The sequence below is a fragment of the Oreochromis aureus genome, linkage group 14, assembly GCF_013358895.1.
Source record: "Oreochromis aureus strain Israel breed Guangdong linkage group 14, ZZ_aureus, whole genome shotgun sequence".
In the NCBI taxonomy this organism is placed as follows: Eukaryota; Metazoa; Chordata; class Actinopteri; order Cichliformes; family Cichlidae; genus Oreochromis; species Oreochromis aureus.
The window spans coordinates 33691724-33711198 of NC_052955.1; the positions used below are offsets into that span (position 1 = coordinate 33691724).

Sequence of the window (19475 nt, forward strand, 5' to 3'; positions counted from 1 at the left end):
GCTCACCACTTGGCGTGATCATCCCCCACAGTTGCCTCCTAACCGGTCCAGGCTCATTGTCAAAACAAGCCTCTCCTGAGCACAATTTGAATACTGAGCATCTGGCATTTTCAAATTGCTGATGTGCTGCCGTTGACTGCTGTCATCAGAAGCTCCTTGTTAGTAAACTGCAGGCTGTTTTGGGACCACCCTACCTGATGAGTTTATGAAATTATGTTGTTTTTTATTCTTACACCAGAAGGGGAAAAAATGGTCTTGCTTGTGAGAAAAGACTGAACACCTGCCTCACTCAGAAAGGAGATTCTGAGCGAGAGAAGACACGCATCATTCATACATGCTGCTGTCCTCACAGGAGTAGACCTGCTATGAGGCGCATAAACCACTTACTACAGGCTCAAAGTGCAGTGCGTGCAGCTGCCTCTTATTCTGCACCAAATTAATGTGCAAATGAGGGTGGTGCAATTTTGTTCCATGAGCTGCGAGCTAACAGATGAGTGAAATAAGAGACATGGTGCATTTTTTAAAAAATTTTGGCCATTAAGCTGAATAATTTAAAGGAACACTACATTTTAAACTTTTAAAACAAATTGCATTAGCCAAAAATCTTTACTCGTCTATTATAGTTTTTTTTTTTTTAATCCTTAAACATCAAGCTCTCGGGGTGTCCCACTTAATAAAGAACAAAGATTTTATTTTTTGTTATTGTTAAATTTTCTGCCTTTATTTTATTTATGAGCTGACATACGTCAGTAATAACCAAAAAGAGGACAGGGAAAAAAAACATTTAACAACTGTCTGTCTCTTACCTCGGCTGTGCTGCTATTTTACCTTCTTTCTGGGAGACATACACTCACAAACAGCCAGCGTCTCTCTCCTCATGGGAGGGGTCATGTTGAATGATAGATGACTCCTACTAAAGAGCCCGCTAAATTTAGAGCTCTGCTGCTCCAGTGGGCTCCGAAGAGCTTGATGGGCGCGCACACACACACACACACACACACACACACACACACACACACACACACACTCCTGCTATCTCAAACCCATACGGACTTTTGCCTCGTACACTTTCAAACCTGATTCTTGTTTTGTCTGTTCACCTGAGACTACCTGCACAGTAGCCCACACGCACACCCTCTCCACTCCGAACACATATGTGTGTTTGTTGCGTCATCATGCTCTGGGGTAAGGACTAAAATCTGACTGTTTACCAAGCTCAGGGCTAAGATCTCACAGCTTTACTCACAAATACTGTGACCAGTGTCTGGCTACACCTGGAGAGGTAAGGCGGGGGCTGTGGGGGGGGGGCTTACATCGGCCGTTACACGCGATGTGCCATGCCACTCCACCTGTAAAAATGCATCAATTGAAGCGTGCAATTCTTCTGTATAAAAAAAATCCTCTGAAATACAGTTGTCACTGCAGTCTCCACTGTTTGCTCCTCACACGGCACGCACTCACATTAAAGCGATGGATTTACTTCCAAACAGCAGAAAAGCTGCTCCTGGATTTTTGATATTGATTGGCAGTCATGCAGATGGACTTGTTTGTATTCAGGTGGAGGATCTTATTGACAGGACGAATCAATAGCGGCGCAAAGATGAAGGGGTAGAGACAGAGGACAGGGGAAGAATAAGGAACGATAAAATGGATAGAAAAGGTAGCACTGCTAGAGAAACACCTCGGGGGACAAAGATCGAAAGAGAAAAACAGATGAAGAGAAGATTGGAGGAGATAGAGGCAGCTAAGGAAGAAATGTCAGAATTTACCTCCCACTGCGACAGACACGCAAATATTTAGAACACGCTGGAGGGAGAAGCCGGAAGAAATGGACATTAAACAACAGGTATTACTCTGATACCTCACGCACACATGCACACACACAACATGATGGACAGACGTGAGATCGATGCAGCGGCACAGCGTGCGAGGAGACAAAATATTCAAACTAATAACTTAATAAGTGAAATTGGAACAGGCAGGTTTTGCCGTTGCAGTCCTCTCAGTGTGATATCACTCATTCATCACCGACGACATTATCATATTCCGCCGAGGCGTCTCTCAACCTGCACTACCACGGTCTGCTTCACAAATGAAATCAGCCTTTATTACAAACGCACTTTTCAAAAACCAGATCCATGTAGTTTTCCATCATTTTTATTTCTTTCCCAACCCGGCATCCTTCGGTAATATCGCCTCGCCTTTATGAGAGGGGTAAGTGTTGTAGGTATTAGATAGGTTGAAATGGTGCTGGAGAGGCCACTAAATGACAGAATGGAGAAGCAATGGCTTTTCTTGCCTCACTTACACACACACACTAACTCTGTGTGCGTGTACATATGCATGGTGATACTGCTAGAGATTTCTTATCTGTGGTTTCGTTAGAGATAAGTTAATGTCAGGTCCCTCGGAGTCACTGGCAGGTTTGAATCAAGTGTCAAATTCTTTACAAGAAAATTGATTCTTTTTAAGTCCTTTAAGACTTCACATCCAGAAAAAGCCTTAAATCTTCTCTTAAACCAGATCTCAAGTCCTTTTTCATGAATCCGGGACATGTTTCAGTTCAACTGAGATAAATCAATTATGAAATGATTTGCCAAAAGTTCAAGTCATTTAACTCGTCCAAGTCTTCTTCCCGAAGCTTTACTTAAATTTATTCTGTTCAAGTAAAATCAGACATCATTTTAGAGAAGTTTATTCTCACATTTGAACATTTGAATGTTAGCTGTGCGACATCTGTAGGGTCCACATATCGCCTCATGCTACCAGTAGTGACACTGACATTAGCCAAATGTGGAACTAGTGAAAGAAGGAAGGAAAATGTGCTCCACCTGTAAAATCATTCGTGTTCTGGGATCGGTTTCACTGTTGCCCCTCTAGTGCATCTGTTGTTAATTTAATTAGCACCAAAGCAGCTGAAACTGATTAAAAACACCCTCTGCTATTTAACAGACACTTATCTGACTCAGTGTTATACTCTACATACTGTACTGTGCGTTTTTGAGCCGTATACAGTGCTAGGAGTCTAATAATCCTTGCTTTCTTGCCCATTTAAAATCCAGTTTGGCTAAAGCTTGTGGCTGATCACAAGGATAAAAACAAAACAAACTTGGGGAAAAGTTTTGTTGTCGTGATAAGAAAAAGGAGGAATTTGGCCAAAATAATAAAAAGAGAACTGTGACAGCAGACAAAAGGTCAGCCAAAGACGCAGACCAAGACTTGTAGCTGTGCACAAAAACGACCAAGCAATGATGGAATCAAGAACAATATTTCCACATGTAGTTATGATAATTTCACTGTCTGTCATATCCCTCAAAACTGTGCCAGAATAATGTTTCTGGTGCATGACCTGCAAATAAAAATCAAAGTATTTTCCATATGTACATTTATATTTAACCAAGAAAACAAAAGTCACACGTTTCTCACTATAATGTCGTCACTGTATTTAGAGTGTCAGCTACACACCAGTGAAATTAAGATGATGTGTTGCTGTACTTTATAACGCATTAATCGTTTGGATCTGTGACATGCACAGGTAGTAAGAAGGTAAGATAGATGTGCAAATCATAAAATCGTATGTGTCCTTGCATGAGAAGCAGCACTAAGAAGTCTGTAGGCCTTTGTGACACTTTTATATCCTCGCTTTGTGAATAGGTGTTTGAGTGTCAGAGAAACTGGAGACCTTTGATGTCATTTTGAGGTAAACGGGAGCACAAAGGCCAAATAAAAGAAAATAAAAGCACAGTAAAAGCGGTTGGTCTGTGCCATTCATCATATTAATCTGCGAAACACGGGTTCCCTGTATCCACTCCTACTGCAGCAAATCTCTCCCTTTACCCTTCGCCCTTTCCTCCCTCTCACTTTCTTGGTTTTTTTCCCACCAATTTGTCTTACTTTCTTGCCAAATGACTCTCAGTAAACTCTCCACCCAGACTTTCTGCCTACCCAAATAGTTTTTAAGAGGGAAAGTTTATGTGCGCTGCGTCCCTTGCCTCCGACTGGCTAAAGCACTTCCTGGATTGAGGGTGGCTGTCAGAACCCGCAGTGAAGATTTATTGTGCACATCCCACCCTGACCTTAAGTGTGGTAGGAGAGAGGGATGTGAAAAAGAGATGAATTGAAGAAGCGATAAGGACAGAGGCAGAGGAGTAAGTGAGCCTGGTAGAAAGCTGGTAAATTTAGCGTAGGAGTATCTGCCGTGTAGGTGTTATCAGGGTTTAGATAATCAAGAGGAGGCGTGTGATGGATGTAGTGTGCCCCCTCCCCCTGAGAGTGTCTCCTTCCACAACTCTGAGAAAGGTCTGTGGCACTGCTGCCTGGTTTGTACTGACAGTTTAAGCCTGTGGGAACATGTTTTCCTTTTTATTTTTTTCTCTCCTCTTGCTGAAGCTGCTGTTGCTTCTGAGTCTCCTCTCTTTCGCGCCGTGTTACCCGGTTCTTTTCCCTCACCTAGACGTCCACATTTCACTCACACTGTGTTCTCCTCCGTGGCAGTATCCACTAATTGAGCATAGCATTACACCAGGCTCTGCAGATACCCTTGTACACAGTCCACTGGCTATCTCCTATAGGGAACACCTTTTTAAGCTGCTCTAGCTTCCCCGGATTTGCTGTTTATCTGCAAGCTGCTTAACATCCCACCTGCACTGCAGCTCCTCCTTTCACGCCTTTCATTGACCTAATCAGTGTCATTGATAACCGCTCGTTTTCAACTATATTCACTGCGACATATATACATGTGCAGTAGTCATCAAGCGACTCCAGGAGCTGGTGACTATGTTCACCAAACAACAAATATGGCATAATGCATGCATTGATCCTGATTTAGACTTTACAGGAAACAGCTGTGCATTTGCTGTTCCTTGCACGCATCACTGTTTTACCATCAAAATTAGAAACTAGCAGGGAAAATGAAGAACAACCTGTTAAAGATCACTCTGTCTGATAAGTTAGGAGGATGAATATGGATTTATACAAGATGCCCCTCCCTGAGCCTGCCATAGTCAGAGGTCTCTTCCTGTTAAAAAGGCAGTTCTTATCCCCAAGGGCTTAATCATAGTGGACTGTGATTTAGGGATTTGATTGTGATACCATATTACCTTAAGATATTCAGAAATGGCTTTTGTTGTGAACTGGTATCATAAAAATAGATTGTATTGAATATATGGACCTTATATTACTGAACATCTGATGCAGTCTGCCCTGAATCCAAACATACCCATGACTGCAAATTGTTTTGCTCTAAATGTAGCCTAAAGGAGTGATTAATATGAATGGCTCTCAACCCACAGGGGGGTCTTAGCTTTCCTCCTTAACAAATCCCATTTAAATCCTAGCACATACTGTACACGAGTCCCTGCTGACAATTTGAGACTTTCCTGCGTTTCTATCTGGTCCTGTTCCAAACTTTGATCAGAGACTTTCCGTCTGATTTCAATTCGAAGTACTGTAGCAACAGGCTTAAGTGTCGCTGTGTGTTTGCATATCACACAGACTGAAGAATAAAAGTAGAAGATGATAAAACAGAGGGGGGGATACTGTAAGGGTAGACACTCGCTAGACTTCATATCATGTATAACGTTGATATGAGAATACAATCCATCTCCATCAATGCTAATACTAAATATAGTCTGTTTGCATCCTGTCAATATCACTTCTCTAATTCTGGTACCAGTACTGATAGTGGTGATTCACAGCTGATGCTGCAGCACAGCTAAGATTTTGGTGTTCATCTGCAGAGATGCCTGAGTATCCTACCGGGGATCCACTGGGGTGAAATAAGGTAAAACCCGCTTTCTGCAACTGAGTATTCTCTGTTTGCTAAGAGACCCAAAGCAAAGTGCTTCTGGGACTCTGAGAACCAGAAAATCGTATGTGGGCCAAAGTGTTTCTAAAACTAGCACTAAGAAATGATGTTTTTGTGCAATGTGTTTTTAGACAACTAGAAAGTCAAAAGAAGAGGACCGTGTGCGTGCTGACTGACTCACGTTGTGGGGCATATAAAGAGAAACACAGGCTTTGATAGGAGTGTCCTCCCTTAATTCATCTGTCTCGCACACATCTATTTTAAGTGATTCTTAATCTTCTCACAGGCGCATTCAAATGGGCAGTGTATAAGTGGAGAGTAGATGTGCACAGCGGTGGGGAAGAACTAAAATGCTCTCGTTTGATGCAGGTATTAAAGCACTCTGCAGTGATTCAGCCTCCTTTTGTTTTCCTTTCGATTATACGACAGGCTGAAATGTCCTCCCACTGGAAACATTCTCTGCTTACCCTGTTTTTTCCTTTGTTATTATTCCCATCTGATTAGCTCAGTACTGCTTTCCTCATTTCCCCTGTCTGGTTTCCTGCTTTGAAATAGACTTGTTCTATTCATAAAGAATTATTAAGGAAACATGTAAGCTAATAAGGAGCACCTCTGATAGATAATTAACAGCCATCCCACAAATTAACAGCACCCCTGTGCCACTGACAATCATATTGAGTCATTTGGGGAATTGGGAACCCTCTCGATCTGTGTTTGTCTGTTCACAATTGCCACAAGCATCTAAGCATCTAAATACACTCTCAGAGTGGCTTAACCCTTGAGGGCTTTCATGTACTTACAGTGATACCCTTAAAAGTACATGGATCAGTTCTAAACCCTTATCAAGCATGAAATATTGTCCCACACGCTAACATTTCTTCTCCTGCATTTAGACTTCGATTTAGATTTAAATTTGCTCACCCTACCTGAAGGTCTTAGTCGCTGAATCTAAAAAAACAGAGCATGTACAACTCAGTGCAGTGATCTGTGCGTCGCAGTCATGTTGCAGGCTATACAGATAACCACTGACAACTTATTTCCAGTATCACCCTGTGCCTAATTTCTCTCCCTCTATCTTTAAATGAACAACTTAAAATCACAGATCTGTTAGGAGAGTGGTGCAGAAAATTATTCTCATGACTCACGGCAAAATGAGCTGCACTGGAGGGACTAAAGTAATCATAATTAGTGGCCACAAAAAAGCTCAGGAAGTACAAAAATGTAATTAGAATGCAGGCACGAAGAAGAGCATCTGTACCTAACGTTACCTCATATTTTTAAACTTTCAGCAAAGGCAGTGTATAAAATCCAAAAAGATAAAGCCCAGCGTTTGCCTCCTAAGCCACTTAAATGTCAGAAACACTTGTCTTTGAAGGGAACCACCACTGTGAAAATCGTGTTCTGTCAGGCGTGCCTTGTATTGAGAGAACAGACGTGGCTGGTGCAATGTTAATTAAATCTGGAGATATGGCAAAAAGCAGGAAAATTGAGTATTTAATGTTAAATTTAGGCTGATAAAACAAGTTGATGGCTAGATGGCTTGGTTATGACAATGTACCAAAGTGTTTTGATTTCCCATGGTACCTCAGAGAGTTTTTTTCCACCGTTCTAAAAGCTTTTTTCTCTAATGGAAAAAAACACTCAAATTGGCATTTCCAGTAACCTTTCCAAAAGAGTGCAGTATTTAAAATAATCTTGCTGAAAAAGAAAGAAGAACATCAGACTTCATCAGACCCACCATTAAAGGCACTGCTGGTGTAGCGTTAGGTTGCAAAGTGGATTGCAACCATGGCAAAGCAGATTAAAAGTCTATATGGGAAGGCCCTTTGGATGTGCATGCAGCAGTCAATCCATCAGCTGATGCATGCTGGGACTGAGATCACCTGATTTGCCGGTATTGTGAGTGAGCTTGACTCCATGGCCTGCAGAACTGAAAAAAAAGAGGAAATTTGTTTCGTCTTTGTCCAACCAGCTTACCATGCTGCATACTGTATGCATTACATTATGACCTGTAAACCACTTAAGTACAAAGAAGCCCCCGTGTTTTAACCATTTGGCATCCCTGCATGTATAAATCCAGCATGACATTGACACGATCAGCGTGATCAGTCTTACTGAAATGGCCACGTAGCCTCACAACCTGGTGGTTATTATTGTGTGTTTGTGTGCACATGTGTATGTGTGTCTATTTATGTGGGCGACCCATTATGAGCTCTTGGAGAGGTCATTTGGCTGTTGACTCCCAGTCTCTGCCGGGAGCGGCTGTATAATTGCTACTCTAATTAGTCACTTTTGCCAGCCGGTAATTCATAGTCACCTTCAAGTGCTTCTCCCATATACACACACACAAACACACACACACACATAAACATACACACAATTTGGGGGATGCATACAGTAACATCCTGTGTACACCAAAGAGTTCCTTTGCTATCGGTCTCTTTTAATTGTTTCTTCTATTTTTGTAATTATAGGCTCTCAGACACCCGGTTTTGGATGCTTACAACAATTGACATGATAATGGTTTCCATGTTGACACGGAGCTGACAATGATTTATGGCAATTATGTGTTAGCAAACTGCACTTTTGCTAATGAATCTGAAGGGTAGGGGTATTTCTGAAGCGTGACAGCTTGGCCTGCACAAGAGCCTTTGCTTTAATGGAGTCGGCATTGAATGAGGTGTGCAGGCTTCTGTGGTATGTAGAAATTTTCTGTACAAGGAAAAAGAAAAAGAAATTTGTTTGGAGGAGATTCTTTTTCGGTTTTACTCTTCTTGTCGTGAGAGAGACAAAATACCTAATTCAACCTCAGATGTCTGTGAGTAGGCTCCTACTTTAATGTTGCCTGATTGTTCTCTAAATATCAGATGCCTCAGGTTCTTGTCACTGCCCTTGTAGATATGAAACCGTCATACTTTTGCATAACAGTCAGAATTTGTTTGTCTCTTTGACCCCTTTGCTCTTTTTAGATCTACTCCCTTTATTAACAAAGATAAATTAAATATTCTCTTTACTTCTGTCACTAAAATTTGCATTGGTAACTGCCAATATGTGGATTTTTTATCCTTGCATTGAGCCTCCTGTTAAACACAAGGCTACATTATTCTGATGACCTTCTTTCTCTGTCATAATGGGATCATTTCCAGATTTGTTTGGTGCTTTAACATCCAATCCCCCAGCCAAATAAAGATCCCTTTATTTTACACCTGTGTTTCCACTTCGCCTGCACTATAGCGTTCTTATTCCTTCCCTGGTCTCCCCTCCCCCCGCACAGCCGTCTGTAAAGTCACCTTCTTTCCAGTGCTCATCAATCTCTGTTGTGCATCTTTCCTCCAGCATGCCTTAAAGGCCCCCCTCCTTTGCTCCATTCTTCCACCTACTTTACTTCCTCTTTAAACCGTCTTTCAATCTGTGTCCTCAGTCATGTCGCATTAAGTGCTGAAAATAACTTCATGATTAAATTGCATTAAATTTGTTTTTTACCAAAAAAATTCAAGGAACTTCAGCTTAAACATAATTATTTAAGACAACTAACAGTGAGCTGAGCAGAAATATCTGTTTTGCTTTGGTCATCAAGCAAAGCACTGGACAAATGGCCAACAGCTACAGTTGTTTGAGGCAATTTATCCTGGAGTGTTGGAGCAGCGATCAGATGGACTGACACACATCCCTGCAAGCATGGCAAAGAATGGCTCATATCAATGGTGGTCCATTTAAAATGGGTAAAATTTGCAAAACCTGCCATCGCACAGTAACCATGACACAGTTGTACTAATATTGCTAACGACCCTAATTTATTAGTCTTGTAGAGAGTTGCACTTCCAAGTTAAAAAACTGGTCGAGGCATACTAAGGCTATAGAGGCTGGGCAGCAGAAACAGAGCAGTGGATATTGGTTCCAACTCTTCCAGTGACCAGTTTTTACATTTTCTTCCCATCTGACCTCATGTGAGAGCGATGACATTCTCAAAAGCAAAAGTGGGACTTCCCAGAGTAGTTCAAAGGTCATGATGTATTCTGTTACCAAAGAGTCTGAGATTGGCACTGGTAACATTGTTTGCATTCCCTCTTCTGCCAACAGTCTTCTTTTTTACTTCATGATGCTTAAATAAGGCTCAAAATATAATGATGTGAAAATAAAACGGTCAGTGTGGGAATTACAATTCTTTGTTTGTTTTTTAATAAAAGGGGGAAGCTACAACTACTACTTCACATCAAGAGGTAGCTGAGATTAGCATAAAGGTTGGAGCATCCTGGGAGAGTACCCCTAAGGCTGTAATTAACAAATAAGCATAAGGATATTCTTATCCATCTTAAGTGTAAAGAATGAGTTTCCTTAAGTATTGAGCCTTATTCTTTCTCCATCTACAAATCTGCCAGGATCCACTTGGGTCCAAGTGACTGAAATTTCATCATCAGACAGTGAGTGTGAGGGCCTGTACAGGAATCTGTGTCCCTGGCTGGGTTTTGTGACTATACGGATTCGCAGGTGGAGAATTTACACAATGCGTGCACCCCAGGCAGCGGACTACAAAGAAGTATCACAGGAATGACTGCTCGACCATCGTGTCTCCAGCTGTCCATATACACAATAAATAATAAAGGCCCCTTTAAACCCAGAGCCTGTCTGCTCTGAGAAAACAGCAGACCATTTTCTGGGCAGTTTTTGGATGGTTCCAAAAGGTCTGCTGATTAGAGCTGATTGGATTTTTGGGGGACAAAAACAATAGGTACTCTGGAGTAGGTGCTCCTGAACAACAGCCCGGAAAAAAATCTATGCTGATTGGTCTAACACAGAAAGGACAACCACAAGAAAAACAAAAACAGTAAAGTTGCAGAAGCCAAAGAAACAACAGAACAAATGAAAAAGATAACAAATAGAATTCCGAAGTGGATCGATTGGGCAGCGCAGGCTTTGGTTGCTTATTGGAGAAATTTTGCATGGGAGCAAGAGAGACAGACAGATGAGTGGCGGTGGTCAAGTGAGCTGGAAAATAAAGGAAGAGATCTAGCAGTTTTGAGCCACAGAAATATAATATTACACTCCTATTTTTTACAGCAGTTGAAATGCAAACATATACCTGCCCACACCTCTTTACATTCCCCGTTGCCCCTTCATCCTGTCCACTGCACCTGCCATGTGTGTGCACCACCTGTCACACAGACATAGAAGCAGGAAACTGTGATGGAGACGTAATCTGGTTGTTGCATTTTTATAAAGTCCTGTAAGTAAAAAGCTGTCGGTACATCAGGGGACTACTTTGCCTAATGGTCACGGGTCTTTGGCAAAGGTACACAATGGTCTAATAGAAGCTTTTAGCTCCATGAAGAAAAGTTACTCAGAAAGAAAGTTCTGGATACTTCGAATGGAGGAAAAAAACTGCTGGGTATGAGCTTTAGAAGTGTGAGCAAACTAGCTGTTTCCCCTTTAGCGCACAGACATGAGAGTGTAGGAAATTTGTGAACTGCTCTTCTGTTATTTGCTGGGTGCCTCGATAATTGTTTCTAAGGTTTTCCTTGTTGCAGCTGTGAGTCACTTTTCCTCCCAAGTTCTCCTCGCCTCTCCGTACTTCCCTCCTAAAGTCTTTTCTCGTATCGTTTCGTTTCCTCCGCCGTCTCTTTTCGTCCCTTTCTTTCTTTCATCTGCAGCCTCCCTCCTTCCCGTGCTGTCATCTCTCTGCCCTGCCACCTTCCAATCCCAGATCACCTCATCTCTCTTCATTCTCTACCTTTTTCTATCTCGTTTCTCCATCTCTTGTTTGAAGTTAAAAGGTTGGGTTGGATGACAGATCTCTTTAAGACTTTCAACTCCAAAGGACTTGAGGCAACAACTGCTCAGTCAAGTTCTAATGGAGACATTGGAGAAGAAGAAAAGGAGACAGAGTAAACTGCAGAGAGAAAAAGGAGAGTGAGACGGGGTAGGGGGTAAGGGGGTGGGGGGCAGATAGCAATTTTGTTTTCTTCTCAAGTGCCCCAAGAGACGGTGAGGGGTCTTTGATGTGTTACGTTTCCGTCCTATACATCTCTCTCACTCTCTTTCACGTTCCCTTCTTCATCCTCTGGTTATTTCACATCTTCTGTCTCCTTTGTTTGTGTGTGTGGTTATTTATTTCATTCATTCATTCCTTCCGTCTGTCAATTTGCATGAGGCAGAGAAACAGGAACGTGGAGGGATTAGGGAATACTCAACTTTTTGCTTTGCTTTCGCAAGCTAGGCGAGTCAGGAGTGCTCTCGTCAAGTTTAATTTCTGCTTTGAAGTTTTTGGAGTTTGACACGTAACAGTGCTGGATTTATGTCTTTGCATCGCTGCATGCGACTCTGTGCAGGTGGGTGTTGTTACGAGCTGCGCGTCATCGCAGACTCTATGGCTCTTTCTCCCTCAGACACGCTGTGGAAGATCATCTGTTCGCACACACAGCAAATGCACACAGAACAATGCTTCTTTGTCCGAGTCCAGCTGGCATCTTGTCATTATTAGCAGTCTACTTTCTCCCGCAAACTCGAATTATTTATTTATTTTTGGCAAGATGCCAAGCGCTCGTGCCACCTCCACCAGTTGGATTTCATCATCATCCTGTCTGAATGCAGTTCGTCATACTCCTTGGGTCTTGGTTCAGCACTTAACTGGTAGAGAACAGCTGCTTGTTGAAGCAGACCCTCGTCTTGTCAGTCCTGTAAATACAGCTTGTGTATTTTTACACACCGTTGTTTTAGCTTTATTTAAACCAAGAATGGAAAAACACAGCAAAATCTATAATGAGAGTGACTCAGACATTCACACAAACAAAGCATTAATTCACCGGATGTTTCAGCAGGATGCACCGAGCATTTTATTGCTTCTTGCAATGAAATTACGCGCTGCAGCTCTCGGACTACATACAGTGGTATCGGATTTCCAATAATGTAAATTTATGTTGATTTTTTTATTGAGCAAGTTGGAGAAATTGGCGAACAACGATATAAATTACATTGAGAGCAGCAACACTGTTGTGAGACAGTGAAACGGAAAGCCACACTGCACTGGAGTGAAAAAAAAAAAAAAAAAAAAAAAAAAGCAAGTCTGTGTTAACGTGGGCATGTTTTTCATTCTAGTGAGACACTGAGGAGAGATTTTCATAGCATGCTGAAAGATTTCACTTGTTTACTTGCACACATTCCTGCCTTCCACTGTGGCGATTATGGTATATTAAAATTACCCCAACGTTTTCAGTGGAAGGTAATTCATCACAAATTTGCCAGCGCAGCACTTTGACAAATGATGATTCTTTGCATTGAAATGAAAACTGAGCCTAATTGATTTGTATTGTCTGCATTTCCATTCGTGGTGTGTTGGTGCACTGATGTTACTGAAATAAGTCCACTGCTGGCGACGCATTTGGTAATTCTATTCATAAGGTAACTAAAAGATATTTTAACAATCTTCCTGCCAAACAAACCTTCTCTATGGGCTGATTCAGTATTGTAGGCAGAAGCCTTACCTCTACAATAAAATGATATACACTCAGTTAGCCCTGTGCAAAGTCACAAAATTCTTCCTGTAAAGCAAAACACTTACCTCGTTTAGTTTTTGGCGACGTCACCTTAAAGGTTGTCTCTTTGCACACCTTTGGACCAATTCCAGCACTGACAGCTCACATCAGAAGTGATCCTTGGCATTAACATGGTGCACATTCTGTACATTCATGCAGATCTGCCATTCTGCCACATCCCAAACACGTTCTCCGGACACAGTTCTGTCACCCACGAGGGTCCATGAATTCCACTAAAGTCACTTTTATGTTCATGAAGGCAGAGATGACTTTGTCTTTGTGACAAAGCATTATCATGCTGCACGTACCTTTGGGAAGATGTTAGGTTATGACCATTTAGAGATGCACATAATCAGCAGCAGTACTCAGATAAACTGAGGCATTCAATCAACATTTGTCTGGTATTAACAATGGCAGCGTGTGCCAGGGAAGCATTCCACACCCCATTACACCAGCAGCAGCCTGCAAGTAAAACAGGAAAGGTCAGAGCCATGAAGTCATGCATTCTGAGCCTATTCTGAGTCTACCGTGGGCAGCTTCAGCAGAAATCAGTTTTGTCATCTAATTAGACCATGTTGTCTTGCAAAAAGTCCTTTTTAGGACCTTGTGCCCACTGTAGCTGTTGTTTTTGGCTAACAGGAGTCAAGTATTATAGCTCATCTGCCAGCACTAACAACCATATCATGGTGAAAGTTACATTTTCATCCCCACTCTGCTGTTTGATGTGAACATTAGTTGAAGCTCCTGGCCTCCATCTATATAATTGTATGTAGGACACCTGTGCCGCACAGCTGGTTGATCATAAATTGTCTAAGCAGGTGTGCAGGGATTGATAATAAAGTGTATATTGGAGGTATTGGAAGCTTTTAACATCCACCAATCCAGGGTTAGGATCAGGTCCACAACTATACCTTTATTATATGGATTTTTTTTTCACCTGGCCAGATGGAAATCTCACAGAACTGTCAAACTCATAACATTGTCTTCTTTGCATATCAACCCTATACTTATGTCTGTGAAGGTTCTCAGTCATCCAGGTCATCGTAGTCCCTGGGACTCTCGGCCATTTGACCTTAGAACTGAAGAAGCTTCTCGGATGAGAGGTGAAACGTCTTCAAGCAACTTAAAGAAGTTCAGACGCTTTTCCTTGCAAACTCCTTTGACAACCCTATACTTACATCATCCTTAAAGATTTCCTGAATCCTTTTCTCTTTCACAGTGCTTAATCTGATGGGGTTTGATATTTAAGATTAATAAAAATGGAAGGTTGCTGTTAATGTTTTGATCTTGTTTACAGAGGTGTTCTTACATCTAAATTACATCCATACATGATTTACTGAATTCGCAGAACCTCTGCCTGCAGTTGTCCAGTTGAATTTTCTTTCTGGTATCTTCTAAAACCTTTTAATTTGGGAAAATACAAATATTTAGTGACTTTGAATGTTTAGAAAAAAATCTAAACCATTAGCAGCTACTAAAATATTTTGTCAAAATAGTTTTTTGCTTTGTTTTTGTCTGCTCGCCTAATGTGGTCACATTGTTCACTCCTTCCTTATACCCTTAAGAGGGCTCTCCACCTGACATCACAAGCCGACTAAGTCAGCTTCCTCTTGGGCAAAAAACACCGCGCCATTTTCCCTTTTGAAGGCTGTAAGAGTAAATCACCCACTAGGTGCTCAGAGCTGTCTTTGAAATACTCCACAGCAAAAAGTGAAACGAAGCAGTAGTGTGCATGTGTAAATGTCAGAGGGATTAGAGCATGTGTGTGCCAGTGTACATAAGCGACTTTACATCTGGCAGCTGAGATTTAACCAGATTGAAAAAAACCCACTTTAAATTCCAACTGATAATGCACAAACCTTGTCCGGGGGATGAATTCAGTATGAATCTTGCAAACATGTGAAATCAAGAAAACCCCACGATGCACAGTGGACCGCTGACATTAGGGCCACAGGATGTTTGCACACGCTTTATGTCCTCAAATCCTAACTAGCTAATCAACATCGATGCAGTTAGTTTCAATCGTATATGCAGCACCATCAAAACCACAAACACATTATCCTCCTGCAATTCTGAGCACCGACTCAGCAGATCGACGTGCCGCATATGTGTTAAGCAGCTGTGCAGGATGATCACTGGTCGGCCAGATGTTGCATCTCGCACCTAAATAACAGGGAAAATGGAATGGATTGATTAGAACTCCCATCTGCTGCGCTAGGATGGTGCTAATAAGCAGGCTGCAGAGTGCTCTTTCCTAGAGAGGGAGGTTACCGCAGGCAGAGTGTTCAAAGGCTGTCGCAGGTTGTATCAGAGGGGCCGAGAGAGGAAGAGGTGAAGCACGGCCCGGTGAGTTTTGAGAGGCAAAGCCTAAAGCCGAGAAAAGGGGAGCGACAGAGAGACAGATAGGTGGGAGAGGGCCGGTGCACTCAATTAAATTGCACAGCAGGACGGGGTAAATGGTCAAACATGCCGAAGAGCGCCGCAGTCAAGCATTTTTCAGAAGAGGTTAAACAGGTGATGTACTAATGCATTTCAGTCAGCGTTTAGTGGAGAGGGAAGCATTTAGTTTTCACTTCCCAAGCCAAGAATTAATGTACAAAAAAAAAGGGCTGTTTTTTTCCCACACTAAATCACAAAGTGGAGGCAAGCTCTAATAGAAAACAAACATCCCTCTAAAATGAGACACCGTACTGCAATATTAATTTTTTCGCCCACACAATGTGGAGGTGAGGGAGGGTTTTAAATTTACGAATTCTTCCTGTAGTTAACGTCTGGTTAAAAATGAAAACCAAACAGAACACACCATAAACATCACCTCTCTCATTTAAAACCCCACGTATTCAAAATCAAGTCAGTTACTTCACCGTTACTTGATTTACAAGTGTCAGTCAATCCGTTGTGTGCAACATATTTCACGCACTTCCTGTGATGAGAAGCAGCAGTTTCTGGCAGCAGAATGAGATCAAAGGATGTTTTTTGTTCCTTGGTGAACAGGGAGCTTTGTATTCCCTGACAAAGAACAAAGCTAAAGTGCTTTTCAGTATTGTGAGTCTAGTTTTTGTGCAAGTCAATGACATAAAGGCTGATCTTTTCTTTTTTTTTCTTTGGTTGTCTTCTGTTGACACTAACGCACACCATCAGGCGCTGTATACATAGCCATCTCTAGCCTGTTGTTCTTGTTTTAAACTGATGTTTTCTGAGTCAGGTCATTAAAAAAATATGCACAGTACACAGCATATGCACAAAGCATAAATATTGTGTCTTAAAATGTTTTCTCATCATGGTAAAAAGAAAGTACACCCTCTTTATATTCTGAGGTTTTATGTATGCATAATAAAAAACGGGTAGATATAAGCGCACACTCTTACTGCTTCCATTCAGAATGTAAGTAGCAGCCAGGTCCTGTTAATCAAATGTACTTCATTAAGTGCTCATGAGCAACTGTGAGCACCTCTATAAAAGCAGTTTTGGCAGTTTGCTGGTCTGCAGCATTCAGGTGTGTGTTAACACAAGGAGACAGCAATGATCTTAGAGACACAGTTGTTGCTGCTCATTAACACAGATGATGTCAAATTCAACCACTCCAAGGTCAGACTGTAAATAATATTTAAATTCAAAATAAATAATGATGGTATATATCTTGTGTTGTTGATTGGATCTAATTAGAGACCCAGCAAAGACTAAATATTTTTTTTATTATGTCCTGATATGTAAAACCTTAGACTTGACTGAGAGCGTATTTTCTTTTTACCATGGCTGCATACAGGATACAACAACTTGAGCATGCACTGGGCAAATATCAGAAATGATGAAATAAAAGCAGTCCCTGTTTTCATGTTTAATGAAGAAAAGCTTGTTTTGAATAACAGAATGTTTGATGAAGAAAAGTGTGCCTTTGAAGCTTCTTCCGATTTTCTTTTATCATTTGGAGATACAAACCTGCATTCAAAATGCCACTTATAAATCTACCCTAAACTTGCTGCACTCCTGTAGCCTCACAGCAGCATTCCCACTTCTCTCCTCGTGGTTTAAGGTCAGAACTATTTTGTTTCATCTAAACAAAGTCTGTGCTGCCAATATTCATCAAGCTTTTTCTTGCTCTGTGATGAATGATTTCACTCTTGGAAAAAATCCATAGACGCTTTCTTCGTGCAGTATCCTTCACACTGTCACTGTCACTCGTTTCAACAAATAATCCACGTGCCAACTCCCATGCGCTACCGTGACTATTTTTCAATGCAAAGTTGCATGGAGGGCTTAATTGTACATGAAATAATTTTCCCCAAAGGCCACCTTATCCATTCCTCCTAACAGCTGCTGCTGCTTGTGTTTCTTTTACGTTCAGTAGCCTTCTGATGCTCCTCTACTTGTACTGAGTTTCATGAACGTTCACCTCCCTTCTTGGAGGAGCTCCTTTCCACGTGGAGCCATGTTCTATTAAAAACACCCAAGGCCAAAACCTGAGCAAACAGTAACTGAAACTAGCTCACATCATGCTGATGGTTTTGCTGATACCTTTACACTTTGCAAATCTTAGATGGTGCACTGTTTAAGTTGCTTTACAGATACTGAATACATGCAAGCTGCTTTGGAACCCGCTTTCAATCTAGCTCAGGGATGTCAAACTCATTTTTTATTATTATGGGTCCCATAAAACCCACTTTGATGTTAAGTGGGCGGGACCAAAGAAACTCACCTTTTCGTCAGTCTAAGTAGGTTTAACTACACATTAACTAACCATTGTAGAAAACCAAATTCCCTATTATTGTACAACCTTTCTCTCCTGTAATAGTTTATTTATTTCTTCATTACTTTGGTGTAGTGTAACCAGCCATGGGGGAGGTCTTAAGCAGTAGGAAAAGTTGTAATACTAATGAAAATAGAGTTAATAGTCCAAAGTTTATACACTTCTTCACATTTTTCTGTGCCATCCATAGGGCCAGATTGGAGTCTTTGCTGGACCGATTCTTGTCCCCCAGCCTTGTGTTCGGCACTTCTCATCAGGATCCTTTTTTATCCTGTGTCTAACTGTCATATCTCTTGTCATGCCTGTTTTGTTCTATATGCAGGGGTCTTATTGGCAAATATAAATTAGTGCAGAAGGAAAGTCTTTTGGCTGTAGGGGTCCAAAGCCATGATTTTACGGGTTCTTCTATAAACCTGCTTGTGCAATTAGCCTTAAATGGAAATTACATTTTGTAACAACTTGCTGCAGGTGGACTCCTAGATTCTACTTTGAGATATGTATTTTTAATTGCTGTTTTTTAATAATACATAGGATCAAATGCACTTTTAAATTAATGATTACCATTCCTGTAAAATGCTAGTTATCAAAATGTCTACAAGTAAAACGATATTAAAAACTCCATTTTAATTTCAGAAGGTGTCCTGAAACAGTGGTAATAAGTTCATATTTAATGTAATCACAGCAAGGCACCAGTGAAGTGTTACTTAAAACAGAAAAATGATTCAGGATACTCTTGACTTTCCTGAATAACCTTTTAATCCAAGCTCCATTTATCTCTCTGGGTTTTCCTCTCAGATATGTGACAAGGAGTGGCATTACTATGTCATCAATGTGGAGTTTCCAGTGGTGACGCTCTATGTGGACGGAGTGACCTATGACCCCTACCTGGTGACAGACGACTGGCCCATCCACCCCTCACAGATTGATGTTCAGCTCACAGTCGGTGCCTGCTGGCAAGGTGAGCAGCCAGAGCTGATGATGATACCAGATAGTGGTGCAGGTATTCAGTTAATGTTCTTCAACAGAATTCATTCATCTTGTGGGCAATTAAAAAAAAAGTGCAACTGAAACGAAAGTTTGAATATGAAGGTCATTGTAATTTGAAGTATTTTGAGAATCCTCCTGCTGCTTCTATACGTGAGAAGGTTCAGGGATAACACTGCTGAAGTATTTGCACTGAGGGAGTCACCGAGTGTGGAACGTGTTCTTTGGCCTTGAATGAACAATGTAATTAAGAAGAGCACTTAGTCTGCCTCTGACAAATGACTGAACGAGTGTGAATGAAGGCGTACAATTAAACTGTCCTCTAAACTGATAGCTGCCACTAATTGCATAAGGGTAGAAGAAAGAGGATTTTTTTCTCGCACAGTACAGCATGCTGCTGATTTGATAG

The 19475-nt window shown here is 41.4% G+C and overlaps 1 protein-coding gene across 1 annotated transcript in view; it reads left to right on the forward strand.

Moving 5' to 3' along the window:
• Positions 1 to 19475, forward strand: part of LOC116321655 (calsyntenin-2) — a 322481-nt gene that overhangs the window by 261987 nt on the left and 41019 nt on the right. Inside the window, exon 9 of the mRNA XM_031741563.2 lies at positions 18878 to 19040. Coding sequence (XP_031597423.1) covers positions 18878 to 19040 — 163 coding nt within the window. The remainder of the gene's footprint in view (positions 1 to 18877; positions 19041 to 19475) is intronic.